At 40.1% G+C, this 22,347-nt stretch overlaps 2 protein-coding genes and 1 long non-coding RNA gene across 9 annotated transcripts in view; 1 reads left to right on the top strand and 2 right to left on the bottom strand.

The window, feature by feature from the left end:
• Window positions 1–5,597, bottom strand: part of LOC146649227 (inactive tyrosine-protein kinase transmembrane receptor ROR1-like) — a 39,132-nt gene extending 33,535 nt beyond the window's left edge. The window contains exons 1-2 of the mRNA XM_085387555.1: window positions 5,412–5,597; window positions 4,219–4,328 (exon numbers count right to left, since the gene is read on the bottom strand). The gene's annotated coding sequence lies outside the window, so the exon portion shown is untranslated. The remainder of the gene's footprint in view (window positions 1–4,218; window positions 4,329–5,411) is intronic.
• A 3,526-nt stretch (window positions 5,598–9,123) lies between these two features.
• LOC146649226 (uncharacterized) lies at window positions 9,124–17,634 on the top strand. Of its 7 annotated transcripts, XR_014908269.1 has the most exons (7): window positions 9,124–10,451; window positions 10,517–10,732; window positions 11,770–11,910; window positions 14,980–15,174; window positions 15,616–15,660; window positions 15,843–16,417; window positions 17,340–17,634. It is a non-coding gene; the product is annotated as an uncharacterized LOC146649226 (long non-coding RNA). The 7 variants fall into 7 exon arrangements; XR_014908268.1 differs by lacking the exon at window positions 17,340–17,634 and having other exon boundaries at window positions 9,140–10,451; window positions 15,843–16,752; XR_014908270.1 differs by lacking the exon at window positions 17,340–17,634 and having other exon boundaries at window positions 9,140–10,451; window positions 15,922–16,751.
• Window positions 17,635–19,327: 1,693 nt separating this feature from the next.
• Window positions 19,328–22,013, bottom strand: LOC146649225 (zinc finger MYM-type protein 1-like). Its single transcript, XM_085386652.1, has one exon. The coding sequence runs from the start codon at window positions 21,890–21,892 to the stop codon at window positions 19,490–19,492; it is 2,403 nt and encodes an 800-aa protein (XP_085242778.1). The 5' UTR covers window positions 21,893–22,013; the 3' UTR covers window positions 19,328–19,489.
• Between the last annotated feature and the right edge of the window lie 334 nt (window positions 22,014–22,347).

Genomic DNA, 22,347 nt, shown 5'->3' with positions numbered 1-22,347 from the left:
CGTAATCTGGGCTCTCTGCCTCACAATGACACTAATAAAACTGTATAATTGGTCCAGTGAGGTTGCATTCATCTAGCTTTTCAAGAAAATCCAGAAAAGGAGACTTTATCAAAACCCTGAATGGCCTTTGGTCACATGCATGCAATTTGGTGGGCGCCAGGACTAATAAATGCTAAACTGATTGATAAACTGACCTGAACTGATGGAAGATAATAACACTCTCAGCGCAAACTGCATTGATCACATTAAGTGCTGCATGCCATCTGGCTTTCGCTGGCAGGACAGCGATCTAAACTGCTAACAAAAGCGTCTATATAACCTCGAAATAGACACAACGTACACTGTGCCCATTTGTTTCTCTCACACACCACCAAGGGCAAAGAAAGAGCACTTTCTCTGCATACAGTTCCCTTTTTTCCTGTGCAAAAGTGTATATGTGTGTGTGTGTTCATGGGAGGTTTAGGGCAGAGTTCAGGGAAAACCCAAATACCCTGTGTAGACCTTCTAACCCTCAGGGAGAAACTGTGATTCACAAAATATCTCTCTCTCTCTCTCTCTCTCTCTCTCTCTCACACACACACACACACACACACACACACACACACACACACACACACACACCTTAAAACACAGACTTTACCAGATCTGACCTTGACCAGACCTGCCAACGGGATCACCAACACACATACACAAGGAAACCTGGGAAACAGGAAGTCGGCCTTGTCCAAGCATGTGTGCGAAAGCTCCGTTAATAAAGAGTGGTGTATGAAAACTCATAATGTGTGTAAAGACAGACGTGTGTCACGTCTAATGCCTAATAATGTAAATTGCTTTAATGGCTAAGGCCGTCTACAATTTATGCCCCCCCCCCCCCGAGTGTGTGGGGCAGCATTTAGGTGGGGCTTGTGGGAGGGAGGCTGTGGTGGTATCTCTGATTTCAAACAACCGCTGGTGCTCTGGGACCAGGGCATGTCAAAAGGACCCGTCCCCGATGAGCCATATTAGGGCCCTGATCCCCAATCAATCAGCACCACGCTAAAAAGAATCCCAAACAAGACGGCAATTAAGCCCCGCCGAGGACTTAACTAAACATGTGAGAGAGATAGGCTTTGTAAGAGTAACTCTGTGGGCACTTCTTTGACTCGGTTTGTGAGTGTGCATTTTTGCGGGGAAAAAGGCCCCAATCTATGCAAAGTACAGAGGTTCAAAATGTCCCTGCAGAACAACCTTTGTTTTTCAAAGTGGAACAGTAAACACACTCATATTTGAACACGAAGCATCACAGCGCCTACTGATTATGTTTTGACGACTAGACTAGAAGCTGAGTCTGATATGCAAATGCAGGTAAAAAGGAGACCTTTAATATGCTATAACTTGCTTTTTCACCTGGTGAGGTGACCACTGAACCTTTAACTATAATGCCCTTTTTTGAAAATTTCACCAGTAAATTATTTGATACACACCCCAGCTTATTTTAATGGGGTCAGGCTGGAGGATTTGATTGGCTTTCATTGAATGACCCAAACATGGACAGAATACCTTTTTATAAATTTCGCCAAGAAAGTTTCCCCGCTTCATGTTCCACGTTTTGAGGATAAACATAAGCAAATAGGGGACTGTCCACCAGCTACTGCTCTTACCCCAATTAAACTGCAAGCAGGTTGAGAAAACTCACAGAGCCATTTGCATGCAAGTCCGAATGGCAAGAAAAAAGACTTTCAGTGTGACAGATGTGTTCCCCCTACTCCTAAAATTAAAAGAGAGAGAAGAGCCCCATGTGTTAGTCTGAAGCGCTGAAGAAAATCAGCATGTGGTCGAGAAGAAATGCATCCAAAAATTGAGAGGGCCTGTCATCCCCTCAGTCTGAATGGGTGCGATGCTTGTGGTGTAGAGCAAATCATAATCAGTCCTGGCCAGCATCAGAGAACCGCAGCCGTGTTGACACTGGCACCGAGGTGCGAAGAAGTGAAACCAAAATCCAGGGTTTCTCAATACAGCACACAAGTTCACAGTCTCAGTAAGAGTCTATTGTGACCAAAAACAGCACATGCACTATGCTGCGGGCTGGGGGGTTTAATGGGTGAGTGGTTTTGAAATGGCGGGCCTGCATATCTCTCTGAACTAACAGGACACTTTTTTGCACCTCGTTTCAGAGTTAGCATGCATTTGGGGTTTTGTTAATATCAAATAAGGCAACCGGTTAGCCAAACAGCATGTTCACCTTCTTCCTGAAGTTAAGAAATAACGTTTGTATGCTGAATGCGACTCTATCGCCAGGGGTTGCTAGCATGATGACATAAATAAAGGAAGCAGCTACCTCGGCTTTGTCCAACACCACAGATTCACATTTTATATGTTGATTGTGTTATCTGTAAAACTGCTAAAGTGATTTAAAAACAAAAACCAGATTGTAGGGTTGCAGGAGGTTATGTGTGGTGCTTTCTGGGAGTCCTGAAGGCAGTTGATACATTTCAGTGTTTTCAATGGACTAAACAAACAGTTTGGATTTTGTTTACTTTGGACAGCAGCAGGCTATGGCGCGCCGTTTGTAAACTGAAACATGCCGAAATTAACAGCAACATTTTTCCACATTTAGCTCTAAATCTTACAAAAACATGTTTTTTCGAGTCATTTTTTACAACATTTAGTAAAATATTTGTAACTTTTCATATTTAAAACAGGATTTTAAATGTTAAATCTAAATGCTAAATGTTAAATCTAAATGTTAAATGTTAAATCTAAATGCTAAATGTTAAATGTAAATATTATATTTAAATGTAAATGTTAAATGTAAATATTATATTTAAATGTAAATGTTAAATGTTAAATGTAAATATTATATATAAATCTAAATGTTAAATGTTAAATCTAAATGTTATATATAAATCTAAATGTTAAATGTTAAATCTAAATATTATATATAAATCTAAATGTTAAATGTTAAATCTAAATGTTATATATAAATCTAAATGTTAAATGTTAAATGTAAATGTTATATATAAATCTAAATGTTAAATGTTAAATCTAAATGTTATATATAAATCTAAATGTTAAATCTAAATATTATATATAAATCTAAATGTTAAATGTTAAATCTAAATGTTATATATAAATCTAAATGTTAAATGTTAAATCTAAATGTTATATATAAATCTAAATGTTAAATGTTAAATCTAAATGTTATATATAAATCTAAATGTTAAATGTTAAATCTAAATGTTATATATAAATCTAAATGTTAAATGTTAAATCTAAATGTTACGGGAAACTAAATATTTAGCTAATATGCAAATTTATTGTACGGGTCAACGGAAATACCAAAATAAAAGCTTCAAGAAAACCTCCCGCGCTAAAGTGTGCCGGTCGCGGTCAGGTTCTGTGTTTGCGCTCCTCTTACGGTCACTTTTGACTGCCATGAGCTGCTTCGACTATTCCCTACCAGCATGTCCAGCGATTTAGCTGAAAACATTGGAAGAGCCGTTTTGTCGGCCATCCAACGATTCAGCGGTAATGCACCCTCGACCTCACAAACGCCGCAGCACTTGGTAAGTTTATTGTATAGCATTTTGGACGGGTTGATAGCAGTGTTAGCAAAACTAGCAAAGCTAAATTACTTAGCTAGTCCTCAATTATTTCTCTCAGTCAGAACATGGTATGAAATGTTTAGGTGGAAACTAGCAAGCTAACTTCCTGTTAACTTGTAACTCCGTTAAATTTAATAAATTCTGTTTTCATTGATGCATGGATGTTAAACTTAATTGTTACACCTGGTAAAGCAGCAAGGTTGATGATTTTATTAAAGATGAAAGAATTTAGACCGTTTTTAACTCTCAGTGTTCATCCGACTTTGGGAGCTGAAGCCCACGGAGTTTTGGACCCAGATTACTCCATGAAGCTCCTCACTACGGCAGCCGTAATGACAATCCATCAAGCAGTGCAGCTTACCAAAGTAGTACTAAAACATTTTTTAACAGATGTCTGCACGCCAAAATCGGTTCGAGGTCAGTAAGCACAACCAGAATTCATACATAGGCACTCTTTCGATTTTTGAGAAAATTAATTAAGTGTGCCATATAGTGTGGAAAATATGTTATACAGAAGAAAAGAATATTTCCCGATATATATCATTACCGCACGTGCTTCAAATTATACAGCGATATGGATTTTAGGCCATATCGCCCAGCCCTAATGTGACGCCCGACTTTACTCTCAACTTACTGTTTCTTTGCTTCCTCAAACTTCTGGATGAGCTTCCTCAGAACGCCATTTTTAGAAACCCTGGCAGTGAGAGGCCGGTGCTCCGACAGTTACGACATCATATGTCTGTTCTGGAAAGACAAACGAGGATGTTTTAGAGGCACAAAAAGAAGTATGTGTGATCACAAGAAGATTTTTTTAAAATCATATGTATTTGTGTCTAAACCAAAACCCATTTCCCCTGTCCAAATCACGTTTTATGTTTTTAAACCCACTTTGCACAGAGAGGCATGTTTTGAAAAATTATTCTTACAAACGGGGAATGAAACAACTACGCTTAAAATAAAGATGGTATTAGTTTATTTTGTTCCAACCTGTAATTTATTGTAGTTTACTTTTATTTGTTTGCTTTTGGTTTTTTAAAGGTTTGAGGTGTGAAAGAAACTGCAGTGGAGTTTGAAAACAATAAATGGCTGTGTGTGGTTTGAGAATGTGTTTGTGCCGGGGGGCTGCGAAGATTTTCTTGTAAAACAAACAGGGGCCTAGCAAAAAAAAAAAAGGTTTGGAAACCACTGGTTTAATGTAACATCCTTTTATTTATCCTCCCTGTCCTATATATCCACGTTCAAAGTCATGGGTTTGGTCAATCTAAGGAGAGAAACTTAGACCTCCCTTTTGCCAGCCACCTCTTCCAGCTCATCTGGGGGAAAACTGAATTATTTCCAAGCCAACTGTGAAATGTAATCTCTCCACCGAGCCCTCAGTTTGCCCTGGGGCCTCCTACCTCCAGGACATGCCTAAAACACCTCATGCAGGTGGTGTCCAGAAGGCATCCAAATCACATGCCAGAATCACATCAGCTGCCTCCTTTCGATGTGAAGGAGCAGTGTCTCTAATCCAAATGCCTCCCCAATGACTGAACTCTTCATCCTATCACAAAGGCAAAGGCTGCCTACCCTTCAGAGAAGGGTTATTTTGTCACTTATATCTGCCATCTCATTCTTTCTGTCACTATCTAAAGCTCACGACCATAGTTGATGGTGGGGAGGTAGATTGACAGATAAATCAACAGCTTCACTTTTATGCTTAACTCTTACTTCAAAACAACAGAGCCCCAATCTGTCTGTCAACCTCCCGCTCTGTTCTCCCTTCATTTGTGAATAAGACCTTGAGGTACCAAAATTCTCCATTTGATGCAGCGAGTCATCCCTGACCTGGAGACAGGACTCTGCTCTTTCTTTGCTGAAGACCACGGCCCTTGACTTGAAGGTGCTCACTGTCCTTCCTGCAACTTCACTCTTTGATGCAAACCATCCCAGTTTACATCTAAGGCTGTCTGGGAATGTTTAGAGACAGGACACTCTCAGCCATCTGCTCCAGCACTCGTAGGTGGTTCCCATCAGTGGTTGGGAAGCGGCACATCCTCGACATCATGCCGCCAAACACTGAAGAAACACAAAATTCAGTTAGCTGGGATTAGATGAAGACAGATCTGACCAACGTTTTTCTCTGTGGACTGCCACTCAATCTCCGAGGTAAACAGACACCTCCCATTCACCGGGGACAATCAATTTAACTCAACCTTTTCAGGATATGTGACTGGAAGAGTTAATGAAGCTCTGTAAAATTGTCCACTTCTTTGTAAATGAACCGTCCCATGTTGTGTAGCTCTCTGGATTTTGTACTTATTGGCCTACATATTTATTTAAAATAACAACAGCGTGAATATCAAAAACTGTTAACATTGCTTTAAAGTTCTCATCTAGTTTATATTTACCTATAAAACCAGATGAGATGACATTGATAATATAACAGCAGTTTTCTCTGCTGAGTTGATGTTGCTGATCAGTGGCTGGACGACAAAAACAAAACATAATCAGAATCAGAAAAATGTATTAATCCCTAAAGAAATGATGTGGTTACACAATGATAATAACATCATAAATGTTGCTTTGGCTCATTGACCTCAGGTATTTGAATTTCTCCACCTATAGTACTTCTACTTCCTGCAGCATCTCTGTTAAATCTGTCTCCCTCTCATTCACACAACATCTCTCCAGAACACTCCTCCACCGCTACAGGCCGTCTTTCACCTGTTTCTTAATGTTGTCCACAAACATAATAGACCAGAGACTCCTGCCTGACCTCAACTGTCAACATACCCATCATCATAAAAATGAGAACAAAATAAAGAGCATAGATTCCTTTCAATATTTTGGATTTCTTTTCTTTTGACAGAGGAAAAATTCAAAATAAGATGAACAGTAAAAACAGGTAATAAATAATAAAAATAGAAGCTAAGGAAGATCTTCAGAACACAAATTTGAAACTCAAACACAACTCAAAACTCTAGGACCATGGCACTGAATCCTGTGTGCTGTTTAGCAATAGTTTTAGTTGTATGTTTTCTATCCAGCCTTTTCTTAGAGCAACTGCTCATATCCATAGCAAAGAACTCCTGGTACCAATTATATTTTCATTTAAAAAAAGGAAAAATAAGTGTATTATAATGTAGCTGGGCACTGTCCCAAAAACTGGTGTTTCTTTAAAGATAAAAAGGCCCAGTTTGCATAGAAAATCTTATTTACTCATTTTTGTTGTTTGAGCTTAGTTGTTGTTTGAGCTTAGTTGTTGTTGTTTCTGAGGCAAATTGAATGCAATAGTTTGATCAGTTATACTTTGAGGATCTGTTTGGGTTTAAGTGATGGGAAATGTCTGTATTTGTTGAGTATCTATAATCATTTACTCACAAATCAATAAATCTGAGTTTGTAATTCCTGGCATTTCAAAGCAAGTCAGTCCAATATTACATTACAAAATATCAATTTTTTTTTTATATAAAAGATTGCACATGCACACCCACACAATAATTTGTAACCATCAATATAGGCTGATAATTCTTATCATAAAGCTAGCACACAGTTGCAGACTTTTAAACAATATGGTCTTCAAGACACCATAGGGAAAGCTTAAACTGTTTGATTATAAATTTAAATGTACAAAAAAGGCAGTCTGAAAATCAAGTATAAACATTTAAAAACAATTTTACAAATGGACAAAGTACAAAAAGAGCAACAGTCACTCAAAATGAAGAGAAGCAATGTCTGAGGAAGTGGTTCGTAAATAGGAAAAAGGTGTTCATCAGTTTACTGTAGGTGCAGATGGCGGTCTGGCCGAGAATTGTACAGAAAGCATCAGAATGTTTTGCATACATTCTTGTTTGTTTTTCTTCTTTGTTTTTGGCAGTTTCAGTTCAACTCTTGTGTATAGAAAATAGTCTAGATTTAAACGGCATGGGAGGATGAAATGGGAAACTGAATGATGTAAGGTAGGAGGAGGTGGACTGTTCCATTTCACACACAAGGATGGACATCTGCACAATCCCTTAGGGCAGCTTTGAAAATGCATTGGCCTTCAATTCATTGTACATTCACTACTCTACATTAAGGTGTAGATATATATATAGATATATCAATATACAGTACTTGTATCCTGCACCAACATAAAGTGGGACACTGAACAGGCATCACTGACGGATTGGCTTGAAGTATTTCAGATCAAATATATTTTGGGTTAGGAGGGGTAGCATAGAGGTAGCCTTGTGTCTCACTGTTTACTACTGTGAAGTCATCAAACCTGTAGCATTTAGTGAAGCTCAGAAGTGTTGCATGTTAGAAATCCACCGCACTGATATTAATCTTTAATAGGGCTGAAAAAATTTGAGAGCAAAGAAAACAACTGCTGTTTAATGCCCTCCGCTACCTTAGTTTAATTGGTCACATGACTGCATCACATGACTAAAATGTGTCATCGTTTTCAAGGCTCCGGTTCGATGGCCACAATGTGACACAAAAACTGTGTTTTCAAATCTATCCGCTTCTTGTGATCACACATACTTCTTTTTGTGCCTCTAAAACATCCTCGTTTGTCTTTCCAGAACAGACATATGATGTCGTAACTGTCGGAGCACCGGCCTCTCACTGCCAGGGTTTCTAAAAATGGCGTTCTGAGGAAGCTCATCCAGAAGTTTGAGGAAGCAAAGAAACAGTAAGTTGAGAGTAAAGTCGGGCGTCACATTAGGGCTGGGCGATATGGCCTAAAATCCATATCGCTGTATAATTTGAAGCACGTGCGGTAATGATATATATCGGGAAATATTCTTTTCTTCTGTATAACATATTTTCCACACTATATGGCACACTTAATTAATTTTCTCAAAAATCGAAAGAGTGCCTATGTATGAATTCTGGTTGTGCTTACTGACCTCGAACCGATTTTGGCGTGCAGACATCTGTTAAAAAATGTTTTAGTACTACTTTGGTAAGCTGCACTGCTTGATGGATTGTCAGAGCATTACGGCTGCCGTAGTGAGGAGCTTCATGGAGTAATCTGGGTCCAAAACTCCGTGGGCTTCAGCTCCCAAAGTTGGATGAACACTGAGAGTTAAAAACGGTCTAAATTCTTTCATCTTTAATAAAATCATCAACCTTGCTGCTTTACCAGGTGTAACAATTAAGTTTAACATCCATGCATCAATGAAAACAGAATTTATTAAATTTAACGGAGTTACAAGTTAACAGGAAGTTAGCTTGCTAGTTTCCACCTAAACATTTCATACCATGTTCTGACTGAGAGATTTTTTTAAACTAATTAAAACGTACAGCTCTGCTACCACTTCCAACATAAATGAAGACAGAAAAGTAAACAGCAGTGGCGTTTGCAGGGTTACTGAAGTTGGACTACCTGGTATATAATGTTGTGCTACGTGATTGCTAGCGACACAGGTTTGTTAGCATAACATTAGCACAGTGAAGCTGGAGGATGAACGCCAGCTTCACTTTTTTCCACTTGATAAAAGTTAACGTGAGGGATTCTGGTGGTTAGGGACAAATGCAATGGCATAGCGATGACCTCTGCTCCTGTTTTGGGTTTTTATATTTTGCTTTATTCGTCTTGTGATTTGTATTTAAACAGTCGTTTTTGGTCATCTTGTTTCTTCAATTTCTGCATTAATACTTCAGTTCCCATTTTATGGCTTCCTCTTAATTTTGCTTTTGTTACTTTTCCAATCAGCGTAAATGAGGAGGAATGGTGAGTCCTTGCACTGCTTTGCTTGTTTTCATTTGACTGAACTAACTTTATTAGAGTTATTTGATATTGTATTTTGCACTATCCTACTGTATATTACTGTAATAGTAGTATTCTTATTGTATATATGGTATATCTTATTCCTCTGTTCCTCTGTCTCTCTTGCTGCATTGAGTATGTGTATGACTAAAGAATTTCCCTCGGGATAAATAAAGTTCTTATCTTATCCTTAAGATTTGTACAACAAAGTATTTTCAGTTTTAAGCTGGAAGAATGGGGTTTTGCACAGCTTATCATGTTAATGCAAGGAAAAAAGGGCACGTAGCGCATCGGTGATGTGTTCACTAATATAGAACTAAAATGTGTGTTACCTTAAAATGAGCAAATCCTTTGTCACAAAGTTGTATATGAATACTGCTCATTGTATAAATTCAGTCATTTTAAAGTCTATCAAAAACAAGTCAAATCCTGACAATATTAATGAGACGTTTCTAAAATTCTTCTACACAGATGGTCTGAATTTGTGAAGCGAGTGGTATCGCTCTCCGTCCCCGGCAGTCGGCTCCTCCTTGTTTTTTCTAAGCCACGATTAGGCTCGTTGAGAGCAGGCATGTGCATGCAGACAGTGTTTGTTTTTACATCTGGTGGGTAACGTCCCTCCCTATATTTTTGGAACAGTACCTCTGAAGCTTGATTTAGATTTCTGCAGGAAATTTACGTTCTAACTTCAGATGTAACACCTCTTAACACTAAACCGGTCCATTCCACACTGTTGTTTCCAGTTACAGCGTATATTTCCTGCTGAAGCATATTTCAGGCATAAGACAGAAACATTACAAAAATATACACCTGCAGGCCACTCTATTGTCTTTATTTGACTAAATGCACTAAATTGCTGCCACAAGCTTTTGAACACATGTACCTAATAAAGTGGCTGGTGAGTGTAAGAGTATCCTCAGTCCCAGCTTGGATAAAGACGTGTCTGTGTGTCTTTGTTCCCTGCAGTAGTGCCCTCTCCAGCTCAGTCATCATCCACATACCCCAGGACACTGTCCGAGCCAAAGAGATCATCGCCCACGTCAACACGCAGAAGACTCAGGTCAGCTATTATGCAGAGGCTATCTCAAGCTGCCAAAGACCAATCGCTCGCCAGTCTGGCTGACAAGGTACTAAAAGTGTTTGACGTTACGTGGGGACGCTTCATATTTCATTCATACCCTCTTCCTTTCAGACCCGTCAGCTGGTGACAGTGTGCGGCTGCAAGCTGCTAGCTTCAGCTATTTAGGCCCTGAACGCAGTACGGGGCGAGTACATCGCAACCAAAGCTTCTCCTTCCGCTGAGTCTGAACAAGTAGTGCTCCGCAATGACCAGGATACGCTGAGAGCAAAGTACAGCAGTCACAACAGCCAGTCGTCACTGCACGTGGACTGGCACGAAGAGGAGTGGGTGAGTTGATCAGCAGTTATTGGCTGTTTTCTGATTCCAGATTTTTTATTTCTTTAGCATGAGAACAGACAAGCTTAGTTTCTTGGCACACATTGTGGATACAGCTTAATATCTTAACTAGACTCTGAACTCTGTTTTTCTTTTCTTGTTGCTTCTTCTTCTTCTTGAGTCATCCCTCTCATGTTGATTTCCAGCTCAGGTCACTCCTTACTTTTAAGAAGTTGGAGGATTCGTGAGCAGATTTTTCCTTCACCATATCAGCCGACTTTATTCTATGAGAAAATACTCTTAAATGACTCTTCTTTAAAAAGTGTTCAGTGTTTTATGTCTGGTCCGTGTGTCATCTTTGTCTTTACAATGTTGCAGCAATACTGTAGTAATGATATGATATGATATACCTTTATTAGTCCCACAAGGGGAAATTTAAATGTTGGTTTAGTGTAAGCTCAGCTTTTTAACTAATGTAAGAAGTGTTATGACTGACTCGTTTTTAATACCTAAATCTGGCCTCAGTGCACAAACCTAAATGAATCGGTACATATGAAAGCGCCCAAGTCACAAGCTGTGTTCAAGGACATGGATAAAACAAAAAGGTTCAAATTTGTGCACAAAAACCCCACAAATCAGTGTCACTGTTTTAAAATCTGCTGCGAGACCGCTCTAAATGTCAGCTTTTTCTTTACGTAAAGACTGGGGTCTGTAACATATCAGCTCGTTTCTTATTTATTAAAGAACATGCCTGACACCAGGCTTTTGAGTTAACGGCTCCATTAGATCTCTGCAAGTATTTTTAAGTATTTTTAGGTTCTTTCCAGCAGGATTTGTGGCTAGTTCTGGAGCTTGACCCTAAAAGATTTCAGTGTGTCGGTGCTTCTGCTTTCCCTGTTGTCATTCTGTTCCGTCTTTTTTTCTGTTTCTGTCAAATTTAAAAACAACTGCACTCTGAAATACACACTCTTTGCAAGATGTTGTCTAAACTAGTGGTTGGAAGGCATATTTGTGTTTGGTCTCTGATGGTTTATTTACACTTTTTGCAGGCCACGCCCACGGACTACAGAGCCACGATGAGCAACAAAGCCAAGAAGTCTATGGACTTCCTGCTGATGCAGGACACCGCCCCGACGATAGCCACGGACGTGTCACTGCAGTACCGCCTCGACATCGTCTTCTGCCAAACGGTCACCTACACATATTTTAATTATTGAATGTCTGAGCTGATGCGTTTATCCTGCAGTGACTCAGAGTGAAGGAGAAGGCCAAGAAGAAGTGTAAATATCATAAAAGCAAGGAGTTCAGAGCTCTACGACTTAGTGTCTTTATGGTATTTATGTGTGTAATGGAGACCAGGGGTTCCATTACCCTTACTTGTATTTTTATTAATTGACTGACTGATTTGTATTTAAAAACCATAATGAAGAAAAACACACTGGTTGATTGTGATCTTTATTAGGTTTTTTGGGTTGTTATTTAAGTGACTCGTGAAAGGTGAAGAGACAGGGGGACTGGCCATCCTACCTGTGTCAGGAAAAGAACCCGTGTTAGAGCTGTTCACATTTAATCATTTGTCTGTAACCTAAATTAGTTGTATATGTAAAAAGAGAAGTGTTAACAGTACTCACTTTGTAAAGAGTAAAAGCAGCTCAATCACCTGCTTATGAGCTCCTGGAGCAAACCAATGTGCCAGGCTAGGGGAGTGTGTGTTGGAGTGATTTTGTTAAAAGTTGTCATTATTGTGCTTGGACCTTGTCTTGAACTGTATGTTCAGATATTTTTCTGTTCCTCCCCCACATGTAGGATGTTGGGGATGTTACTAGCTATAGTTTTCAACTGCAGGCACAATCTATGTAAGATTCTGGTTTCCTTATCTGGTAAGGAATGTTCACTTCCTGCCCTTTACAGTATGGGCTCACCATGTAAATGGTGGACTGTTAAAGAGGTTAAGCCATATACGAGGTTGAGGGGAGATGCCCTTTTATGACTAGAGATGCGGTTAAAACGTTTGTAACCAGGAAGTCACGTATACAGACACACATACACTCTCTCTCTCACACACACACACACACACACACACACACACACACACACACACACACACACACACACACACACACAGTGCCTTAGCTTTTACCACACAACATATGGGGTTTACAATGGGCGGTTGTGTAACTGTTTTCATTCAATAAAAGGCTGGAGTTGGAGTTGTCTGAGTTTGGGTGTAGAGCTTGCAACTCTGAGAATCTGACCAGGCTTCCCCTGCACAAGTAAAAACCAATCGAACTCTGATTGTCTTACTTTGTTCTGAGTCAGCGAGGGCTGAAACCTAACTGTGTGGTTAAGGTGTTTTAATGCAGCGGTCCCCAACCGCCGGGCCACGGACCGTCGTTTGGTCGAGAGATGAGGCTCGGGTGTGAAATGTATGGTTTTCAGAGTTTTTATCGTTATTTTGTTATCGTTTTTATCGTTAACTCTGTTTTCCTGGGTCTTTCACGTGTGTTATGAATAAATCTTCTTTTTTTCCGGTACCGGTACTAGTTTTATTTTGTTGTATTTATCTGTGACACCTTAAAGGCCGGTCCATGAAAATATTGTCGGGCATAAACCGGTCCGTGGCGCAAAAAAGGTTGGGGACCGCTGTTTTAATGTATATAGAAGAGACTGAAGTTTATATGTTATGGAATTATTTATAGGACTTGTTCCAAATCTTCATATGTCTATGATGTGCTATATCAGCCCATTCTCACTCCCGAGGCGTAACATGTCGACGTTTTGTCACGTCCCGCAGCGTTCCTGAGGAACGCGAAAGGAGACCTTCGGCGTTCTTATGGTACGCGGCGGGCTATGGCTGGAATCCAGTGCAATGACGCTCCCGCGGTAGTAGACGTTCCAGCCCTGTATTCCAGCCCTAAACCTAACCTTATCCCTAGCCCTGACCATAACCTTATTCCTGACCTTAACCAGGACTTTAATGATGTTAAATAGCGTGTTTCTAAGCGATTTGAAGAAAAAGAGCAAACGTGTAGATTCAGTCCAGACGGTTCTCATATTTCCTCTTTTTTCCGAGGTCGTCATTTAGGAACGTGGTGGGTAGCCAAAAACGTAATATGGTGACGATTTGTCACCTAGCGTAAAATGTTACGCTTTGGGAGTGAGAACGTGTTGGTTATATTGTAGTGGTTTTCTTATGGGGAGGGTTTTGTTTTCCTTTGGTTTGCTGACCCCCAGACTTGGTCTATTCCAGATGCTCACCTGAATCAGGTAGAGTATGACAGGAAGCCATTTGCTTTTCAGAAGGGTTGGATTCTTTGCTGTATCACCATGTGTTCTCATTAATAAAGTACATTTTACTCCAGTCTCGTGCTATTTTAGTGGAAGTGACCCATGACCGTCGGCCAAAACTGACAATATGACTATTAAAAGTCTGAGTAATACTGTAATTTTCTGCTGCTCATTCCTGTGCAACATCCCATTTGGCCTCCCGTCATATTTCTTTTCAAGATTTTCTTATTTAATCACTAGTGTACATATATTTATATTTATAGATACATATATATTTAGTCATCTTTTCTCTTTTACCACGTCTCTCTAATATTTTGCTCTTTACTATTTTTCTATTTTTTATTTTATTATATTTTATTATATTTCTACTGTACCATGCTGCTGAGTGACTGCTGCTCGTCAAACACATTTCATTGCAATGTTGACCCTGTGCTAACTTGCATATGACAAATAAAACTGAAAACAGTAAAGGCAAAGGGAACACATCAAGTAAGGATTTCACACTCCCACTCACAACGGCACTTTCAAAGCATAAAGCCAAATATTTCAAAATTTCATTTTGAGGCATTTTAAAAATGAATGTGTTTGAGTTTCATTGCTCCAAAGCAATGTTTTCATATAAGCAAGACAACAACCAGTTTGCAACCATGTAAGTACAGTCCTCTATTGTAAACAGACGTGTTGGCAATCTGTCTGCGTTTATAAATTAGACAACAGTTATTTGCAGATCTTCATCAATCTGCCTGAGAGTGATTGCAGTCGGTCTGAGTTGGACTGCAACTGTTTTGAGTCAGGTTGCCTCCAAGGAGGCAGTTTATTATTTTCCTTTCCTAGTTGGAGAGATGGCTGTTGTTTTGTTTTTACTGTAGTGTGCTGGGCCATTAATGGCTCAGGGGCTGCAGCGTATCCGCGCCAACACCTAAGGCCAACGTGGAAAAACCCTGGATTAACGGAGATGTTCGCGCTTACAGGGAGGAGGTCAGCGCCCTGACCCACTGGTGTCAAGACAACCATCTCACCCTCAACGTCGCAAAGACAAAGGAGTTGATAGTGGACTTCCGGAGGTGCAGAGAAGTACACACCCCCATCACCATCAACGGCGCTGCTGTGGAGAGAGTGAGCAGCTTCCGGTTCCTTGGCGTACACCTGGCTGAGGATCTTACGTGGTCAGTACACACAAACAAAACAGTGAAGAAGGCGCAGCAGCGCCTCTTCTTTCTCAGGAGACTGAAAAGATTCGGCATGAGCCCCCGCATCCTCAGGACCTTCTATCGCTGTGCCAAGACAAGTCAATAAAAAACAAGTAATAACTATAATATTAAACTACAATAGAGAGAAAATCCAGTAAATATAATTATATTATGTAAAAAAATATACAAATATTTACCTCTAATTTAAAAAGACATTACAAGGGTACTAGTTTCATTTTAATCTAAACATAATCTAAATTGACACTAAATCAGTTTAAATATTACAGCTGAAGGTGATTTTAATAAATGTACTGCTGCTTGACTTTTTTACTACTGCAGTATAATTTATCATGTACAAAAGCTCCAAATGTTGTTTCTCTGACTTAATGTTCTGATGACGTTTGTGTTATTTTGCAGGAAATAGTCAGGACCCAGATGAACCTGTGCTGGAATTCAGTGTGGGTGAGTAATATGAGCATTTATGAAGGCTGTCCATGACCCGTAATTAAATTTAGCGTCATTAGTCTTATTTTGTCTCTCAGTGCAGGTATGTAATGTGACAAAACCTCTAATGATCTGATATGTTTGGGATGGATGGGCTGTGAATTATATAGTGAATTGTCTTATTTTGTCGCTCTGTGCAGGCTAGGGCCTATTATATGCTGTAGCCTGAAGGCAGCTGAGTTGCAGAGGATGGAGTGATCACTGGCTTTCTACTTACAGGGTGGTGGGTCTCAGAGGACAATTGCTACCCCTGTTGAAGTGAACAACGTGTGGAGTGCAACTGGCTTTGTGGCATAGCTGGCTCTGGCCTTGGACTGTGTGTTTTTACTTTGTACCTAAATGGGACACTGGACTTTTAACTATTATTCATTGTGTTTATAAATAAAATTTTAGAATTTTATTGACTGTCATCTTTTTGCCCACGGCGGAGACGGTTGGTCAGACCTAGAATCTCTTTATGTGTGTGTGTGTGTGTGTGTGTGTAACATCAGCAGGGTTTTGCATAAAAGAGTGTGAGCAGGTCAAAAGGTCAATTCATTTATTGTAGTTTTATGGCAGCACCTTCTAGTGGCCTTGAAGCAAACAGTCTCCTAACTAAGCCATGGCATCTCCGGTCTCTCCTACTTTTGTGTGCTGTGCTGGAGGAGCAGCATTGGATCTAGTGATACTGAGTAAGCTGATTAGGACCGGCCTGGAGAAATGTGGTTTGCATGAAGTATCAGGAGAAAAACAACCTTGTATTGTAAAATAATAATACACGAATAATAAATACTTTTCATGACATTCAGATTTCTGGACTCACGAGTTCATAGAACATTAATGTTACGAAACATTGAGATAAGTCTTAAAACTACATTGTATACTTATTATTTATTTACTTTAATCAGATTTGACTGGTATTTTTAAACATTAAGTTTTTGTTCCTTCAACTATTGTATTTAAGCTTATGACTCACTCACAGTATGTTTATATAACTGTCTAAAAAACAGTGAGGATGTGGCCGCAGTGGCTGAGAAGCAAGAAGTTTGCTTTTTCTTTTTTTTTTCTTTTTTTTAAATTGGGAAGCATAAATGAACATACCAGAAAACCCTGCACGAAGGAGCCATATTTGTTTTTTGTGTGTGCATAAGATGAAGCTTTAGTATTATTACACATATGATAATGGTGTTAGCATGCAACACACAAACTCAAGTGGTGTTGCCAAGATAGTTGATGACTGGCAAGAAACTTCTAGAAGAAATCTGGTGACAGTCCAAAGCACAAATGAACATGTTTAATACTCGTGCAAGACCCTGCGGGAAGGTGCCAGATTGCTGTATTTTGTGTGAATCAGGAAAAGTGCACGGTGATGACTAAAGCTTATAAAACATCTCTCTCCTTATGTGTGCATATATGAGAAAGAAAATTCTGCCAAAGCAACTTTAGCTTCTTGCAAGCATCAGTACACAAAGGATGCTAACACAAAGCTAGCCAAGAACCAAGAGTGATTTTAAAGTTGAACGTATGCCGACCCCAGCAGCCAAAGGGAGCTCAGGGGAGAGCTTCTTGGGGTCCAGTGATGTGTCCTGAAGAGACGACATGAGCTCTCCCTCCTGTAGGCCCACCCCAGCAGTAGGTGCTGTCTGTCTCATTCCGAGTTAACTGCTACTCCTCTACATCTAAACGAGCCAGTTGAGGAGGTTCAGGCATCTGACAAGGGTGCCTCTTGAGCGCCTCCTGGGTGAGATGTTCCAGGCATGTCCCACCAGGACAGACAGGACACACCCAGGACATGTTGGGGAGATCACAGCACTCAGCAGAGAATGCCTCAGTGTCCCCCAAATAATGGAGGAGCTGGCTCGGGAGAGTAAGGTCTGGGTCTTCTCTGCTTATGCTACTGCCACCGAAACTAGACACCAGGTAAGCTCAGAAAAATGAACAACCTGTTTAAATAAAGGTTAATTTAAAAAAAAAGTTTGTCATTAGCTAGTCTGTGTACATGTACTTCTTCTCCAGTGTTGAAAATGTTAAACTCACAACCTGCACATTTTCTGGTTGCATCATCAAATAAATACCCCCAAAAGTAGTCTGAGTACTTTTACACTGGTTTTATGCTGCGATATTTTCAAAGTCTTTCACTGAACACATTCAGTCACACATTGTTCATAATTTATTGGAAGTTTATTGTTTAATGTCCTGTCTAAATAACTTCAGTCACCATTTGTATTCATTAATGAATAACTGACTTCTAATATTAAAAGAAATAGAAACTGTTGTGCTGTTGTTCACGTAGAAGGGCCTGCTTCTGGATGTCCAGACTTTGTGCGTCAGTGGGAAGGTCAGGGTACAGGGTTCGAACCTCCTCATGAGATGTCGTATCTGCTGGATAAAAGCAAGCTACATCACATCAGGGATTGTCCTAGAGCTGCCCTACAGTAACAATCAACTGACTAATATATGAAATACTTGCAGTAGCACAATAATAAACACAAAGCAAAAAAATGTTTAGTGAAGATAAAAAAAAACCCATCAAAGTTTTAGTTTGGATAAAGGGAGACAGAGCACCAATCTAAACAAGTCTAAACCATCTACAAAGTGATTGTAGGAGGAAACAACCTTGACTTCCTTTACATAGCTTAGTACTGAGAATAAAAGAAAAGCATGATTAGAATTATTTGTGCTTCTTCTTCTTTCGGCTGCTCCCTTTAGAGGTCGCTACAGTGGATCATCCGCCTCCATCTCTCTATTTCTAGCATCCTCCTCAGTCACACCAACCCCCTGCATGTCCACCTTCACTACATCCACAAATCCAGCACCACAGTTACTCTCTTCGCACCTTATCATAGCCTTCACTCCTACCCTCTCTATGCCTCCCGTCTCCATCCTCTTCAGAGTTGCCTCGCTTCCTTCTCTAATTCAATTTTCATCCAAAGTACTCCTTCTCTCTTCTCAACACACATTCTTCACATTAGCACATTTCCATCTCTATACTTGGTTACTCTCTTCCAGGACAATTTATGTGCCTTGCCATTCATTAAAAATCATTTTCTCCTTAGTGTCCAGCCTCACATACAACTCACTACAAGCCTTTTCCTGTGCCAGTGACACCTCTCTCTTTGCTGTGCACCTAGTCTTTTAGTACTCCTTCCTTCAGCTCCCTGACTATCCCACTCTTTCTTTGCCAGTCTCTTCCTTGAATACATTCCTGAATCTGTTATTATTTGTGCAATGAAAATTAAATCAAGAAAGATTTTGCTTTTACAGTCTCACTGCAGGTTGATACATTATAAGCACGCCTGTGGTTCACATAAGCATTAAAAGCTTGTATTACTCCCTGATGTTTTGCCTGTTAGCATGTGCAGCAGCTGGAGAAGGACTCCTAGCTGAAGACAGGACAGCTTCTCGATGTGCAGATTGGTCGTCTTCTACGCAGAAGCAAAGGAGAAAAACCCCAAATTAAACAGAACAACTACTTCTAATTACAAACAGACGTCTCTCTAAAACCGTGGCAGCAGTTCACCATGTCAAATGCTTTCTTGTCGTGCACAGTGACTATAACAATTAGCAGTGGCGTGCACAGACATTTTGGGGGGCAAGTGCTCCAGGGGGGAAAAGGGCACTTTTTGCATATGTGGAAAACCTTTTCTTTTTATAATAAAAAAATCGCACAGGTTAAATGCAATTTGACTTTTATTTCAAAACATTCTCTAAAAATCAAAAATCACACCACAAAAAGATAAAATCTGTATCCAACTCTAAACTATATACATACATATTCTCAAGTGTCCATTAAATGGAGTGTACTGCTCTAAAGAAGCATCCTTCTTGGTGCCATGTCTTTGTAGATGTTGATGACCTCGTTGTAATTGATCTCCACATCTTTCTCAATGGCCAACAAGAGGAGATCAGACAACCTTTCTTCTCCACACAAACTTCTTAGTTTATTTTTGATTATTTTTAGCTTTGAAAAGGATCTTTCAACTGTCGCAGTTGTCACTGGTAGTGTTGCGTAGATCTGAATCATTTTGACAAAGGCAGGAAAGATCAGCTGGCCATTGTTTTCCCTCAGTATCAGAAATATTTCTCTGAGGTCTTTTGAACTAAAGCTGGAGTGGAAGACCTTTAATTCTGTTTTGAGCTGGTCCTCATCTTCTCCATAGAATTCACAGAGGATGTGGACAGCTTCAATGGCTTCTGGGTTTGGTGGGCCTACCCAGTTAGCATGCACAGTTAAGGGCTGGAAGGACTGAATGATTCTGGCCGTTGGGCTTCCAGTATTGTCCCCTTTGAACCTCCTGTTCAGTTCCCCAGTCATGATGTCCAGAAAGGTGAAATATACACCACTCCTGAAATATGCCTCCACTGACTCAAACTGAGCACCTACTTGAGACACTGTGGTGCTGTGTTGGAAACGCACTGGAACTTTCCGCTTTCTCTCCTGACCAGGCACCACGGTAGGTACTGGAATGTTGAAACTCTCTGCCTTCTCTGATGCACATCTAAATATCTCTCCAAATTTCTCCTCAGACCTCATGGTTTGCAATGTGTGAAGCACACCATCAATTACCTTGTAGGCAGTGGAATGGTCCAACCCTTCTTCCTGCAGAGAATCTGATGCCAAAGCAGTGACTTCGAATACTGGTGTGGTGATTTCCATGCAGAGAATGAACATAAAATTAATGGCATTTCTGTACATCTGAGCATCACCTTGGGCCAGGTTAGGTGGGTCACTGTCACTGATGTCATCAAGGAGCATCAAAATGGCTTTCAAATTTCTCTGAAGTGCCTTCAGTGCTTTTTCCCTGCAAGCCCATCGAGTATCTGACAGCTGCTGGAGCTCCATAACACGTTGTCCAGGAAAGAGAGACTCCTGAAATTTGACCAAGGCAGCATGACGCTTTGGGGAGCCTGAGCAAAAGGCATACAATTTCTCCACCAAGTTGAAAAATGTCACAAAATGCTTGCTGGACTTTGATGCCTCCACTAGTACCAAATTGAGGCAATGGGCTTTGCAGTGCACATAGAGGGCCTTCTCATTGTGTGCACGGATTCTAGCTTGGAGACCTTTATACATGCCACTCATGTTGGCTGCTCCATCATAGCCTTGACCATACATGTTCTTCATCTCTAGGCCATTCTTTTGCAGAAGCAAGAACACTGTATTCTCCAGCTCCTGGCCTGTAGTTGTATCAACATTGCACACTTCGATGAATCTCTCCTTTATTTGCATATGATGAAAATATCGCACAACAAATGACACTTGCTCTTTGTGTGAAACATCAGAGGTTTCATCAAGTAGAATGGAATACATTTCAGCCTCTTTTATTTCACGTTGTATCTCCTTCCTGATGTAAGTTCCTAGTGCTGCAATGATGTCATTTTGACTTCTGTTGGAAAGCAGTGACACCTGGGGCCTTGTCTTGGTGGCTTTAACTGTGGCAATTTTTTCCAAATGCATTTTCAGCACACTATCGTAGCGGGAAAATACATTGACTAATTCACGAAAATTGCCACGGTTATCACTGGACTCACTCTCATCATGACCTCGGAATGCTTGTCCCTGACGTGCAAGATACACTGTTAGGTCAATTAATCTTGTCAGGATTTCTTTGTTTGTCTGCCTCTCTCGCTCTCTAACTTCCACCCCTTTTACGTCTGAAACATCAAATGCAGACTGAAGGGCCTTTTTCTGGAAATTGATCCATCTAACCATGCTTGTCATGTGCATCTCTGCGCTGGAGTGTTGTTTGATTTTTTCAAGAGCAGTACTCCACTTTCTGATGCCATCAGTTGTCCAGGCTGTTCTGCTTTTATATTTTTCATCCGAGAGGAAAAGCCGACAACTAAAACAATGCATTGAATTAGCAGTGGGTGAGTATTCCAGCCACACATTAGCAGAAAACCACTGTTTCTGGAATGATCTCCCCTCAGTTTTTGGGTAAGGTATATCAGGCTGACATGGGCCCACATTGCAGCACATTGAAACGTATCTGTCATTGCGCTTTATTTTAAATGTATGGATGTGTGTTGGATCTGTTGGGTATTGTAAAGCTGCTAACTTTGACATTATGTGATCGATCTGTTCTTCCTCATTGTGGTCTTCAGAGAGCACTACATCAGTGTCTGTAGGCCTAACTGAACCTGTTGCTGCATTGGTCGCGGCTTCATCTGTTTCTATATCTCCCTCTTCTGCTATGCTGGTAGATGGCATAGAGCTGCTTCCCTGCTGTGACTGACTACAATGGAACAATAATAATAATAGTATTATTATTTATCATAATAATAAGCTTAAACAGATAGTTTTAATAATAACCCATACTGCAAGTCTTGTAACATAGAAATAACTTTCGTAGGTACAAAATAATAGTTAGCTCAATGCCTGCTGATTAAGTTCATTAAAAGTGTGAACAGCTTTTAAGATTTTTCAATAGAATTAACTGCAAGGAGCAGGTTACATTAAAACATTAAAATAGAACCTGACTCTGCCCTTGACTCTGACCTTTCATCTTCATTTTCCTTTGCTTTCATCCAGGAGAGCAGAGAACTGCTTCCCTGGGCTGCCTGTTGTAGATCCCTTTCTTTCTCCTTTCTCAGCCTCTCTTTCCTAGGCATTATGCTTGCTGAAATTAGTAAATAAATAGACCAAAATGTATGAGAACGAATAAG

Source organism: Rhamphochromis longiceps, linkage group LG17 (assembly GCF_057381845.1).
Source record: "Rhamphochromis longiceps isolate RC_006_pf linkage group LG17, R_longiceps_female_GT1.1, whole genome shotgun sequence".
Classification (NCBI taxonomy): domain Eukaryota; kingdom Metazoa; phylum Chordata; class Actinopteri; order Cichliformes; family Cichlidae; genus Rhamphochromis; species Rhamphochromis longiceps.
The sequence above is the reverse complement of the archived record's forward strand: the minus strand, read 5'-3'. Positions and strand labels throughout refer to the sequence as shown.

What these genes read in the sequence shown, in the direction of transcription:
- LOC146649225 (XM_085386652.1), bottom strand. Translation starts at nt 21,892, where the DNA reads ATGCCATCTACCAGCATAGCAGAAGAGGGAGATATAGAAACAGATGAA.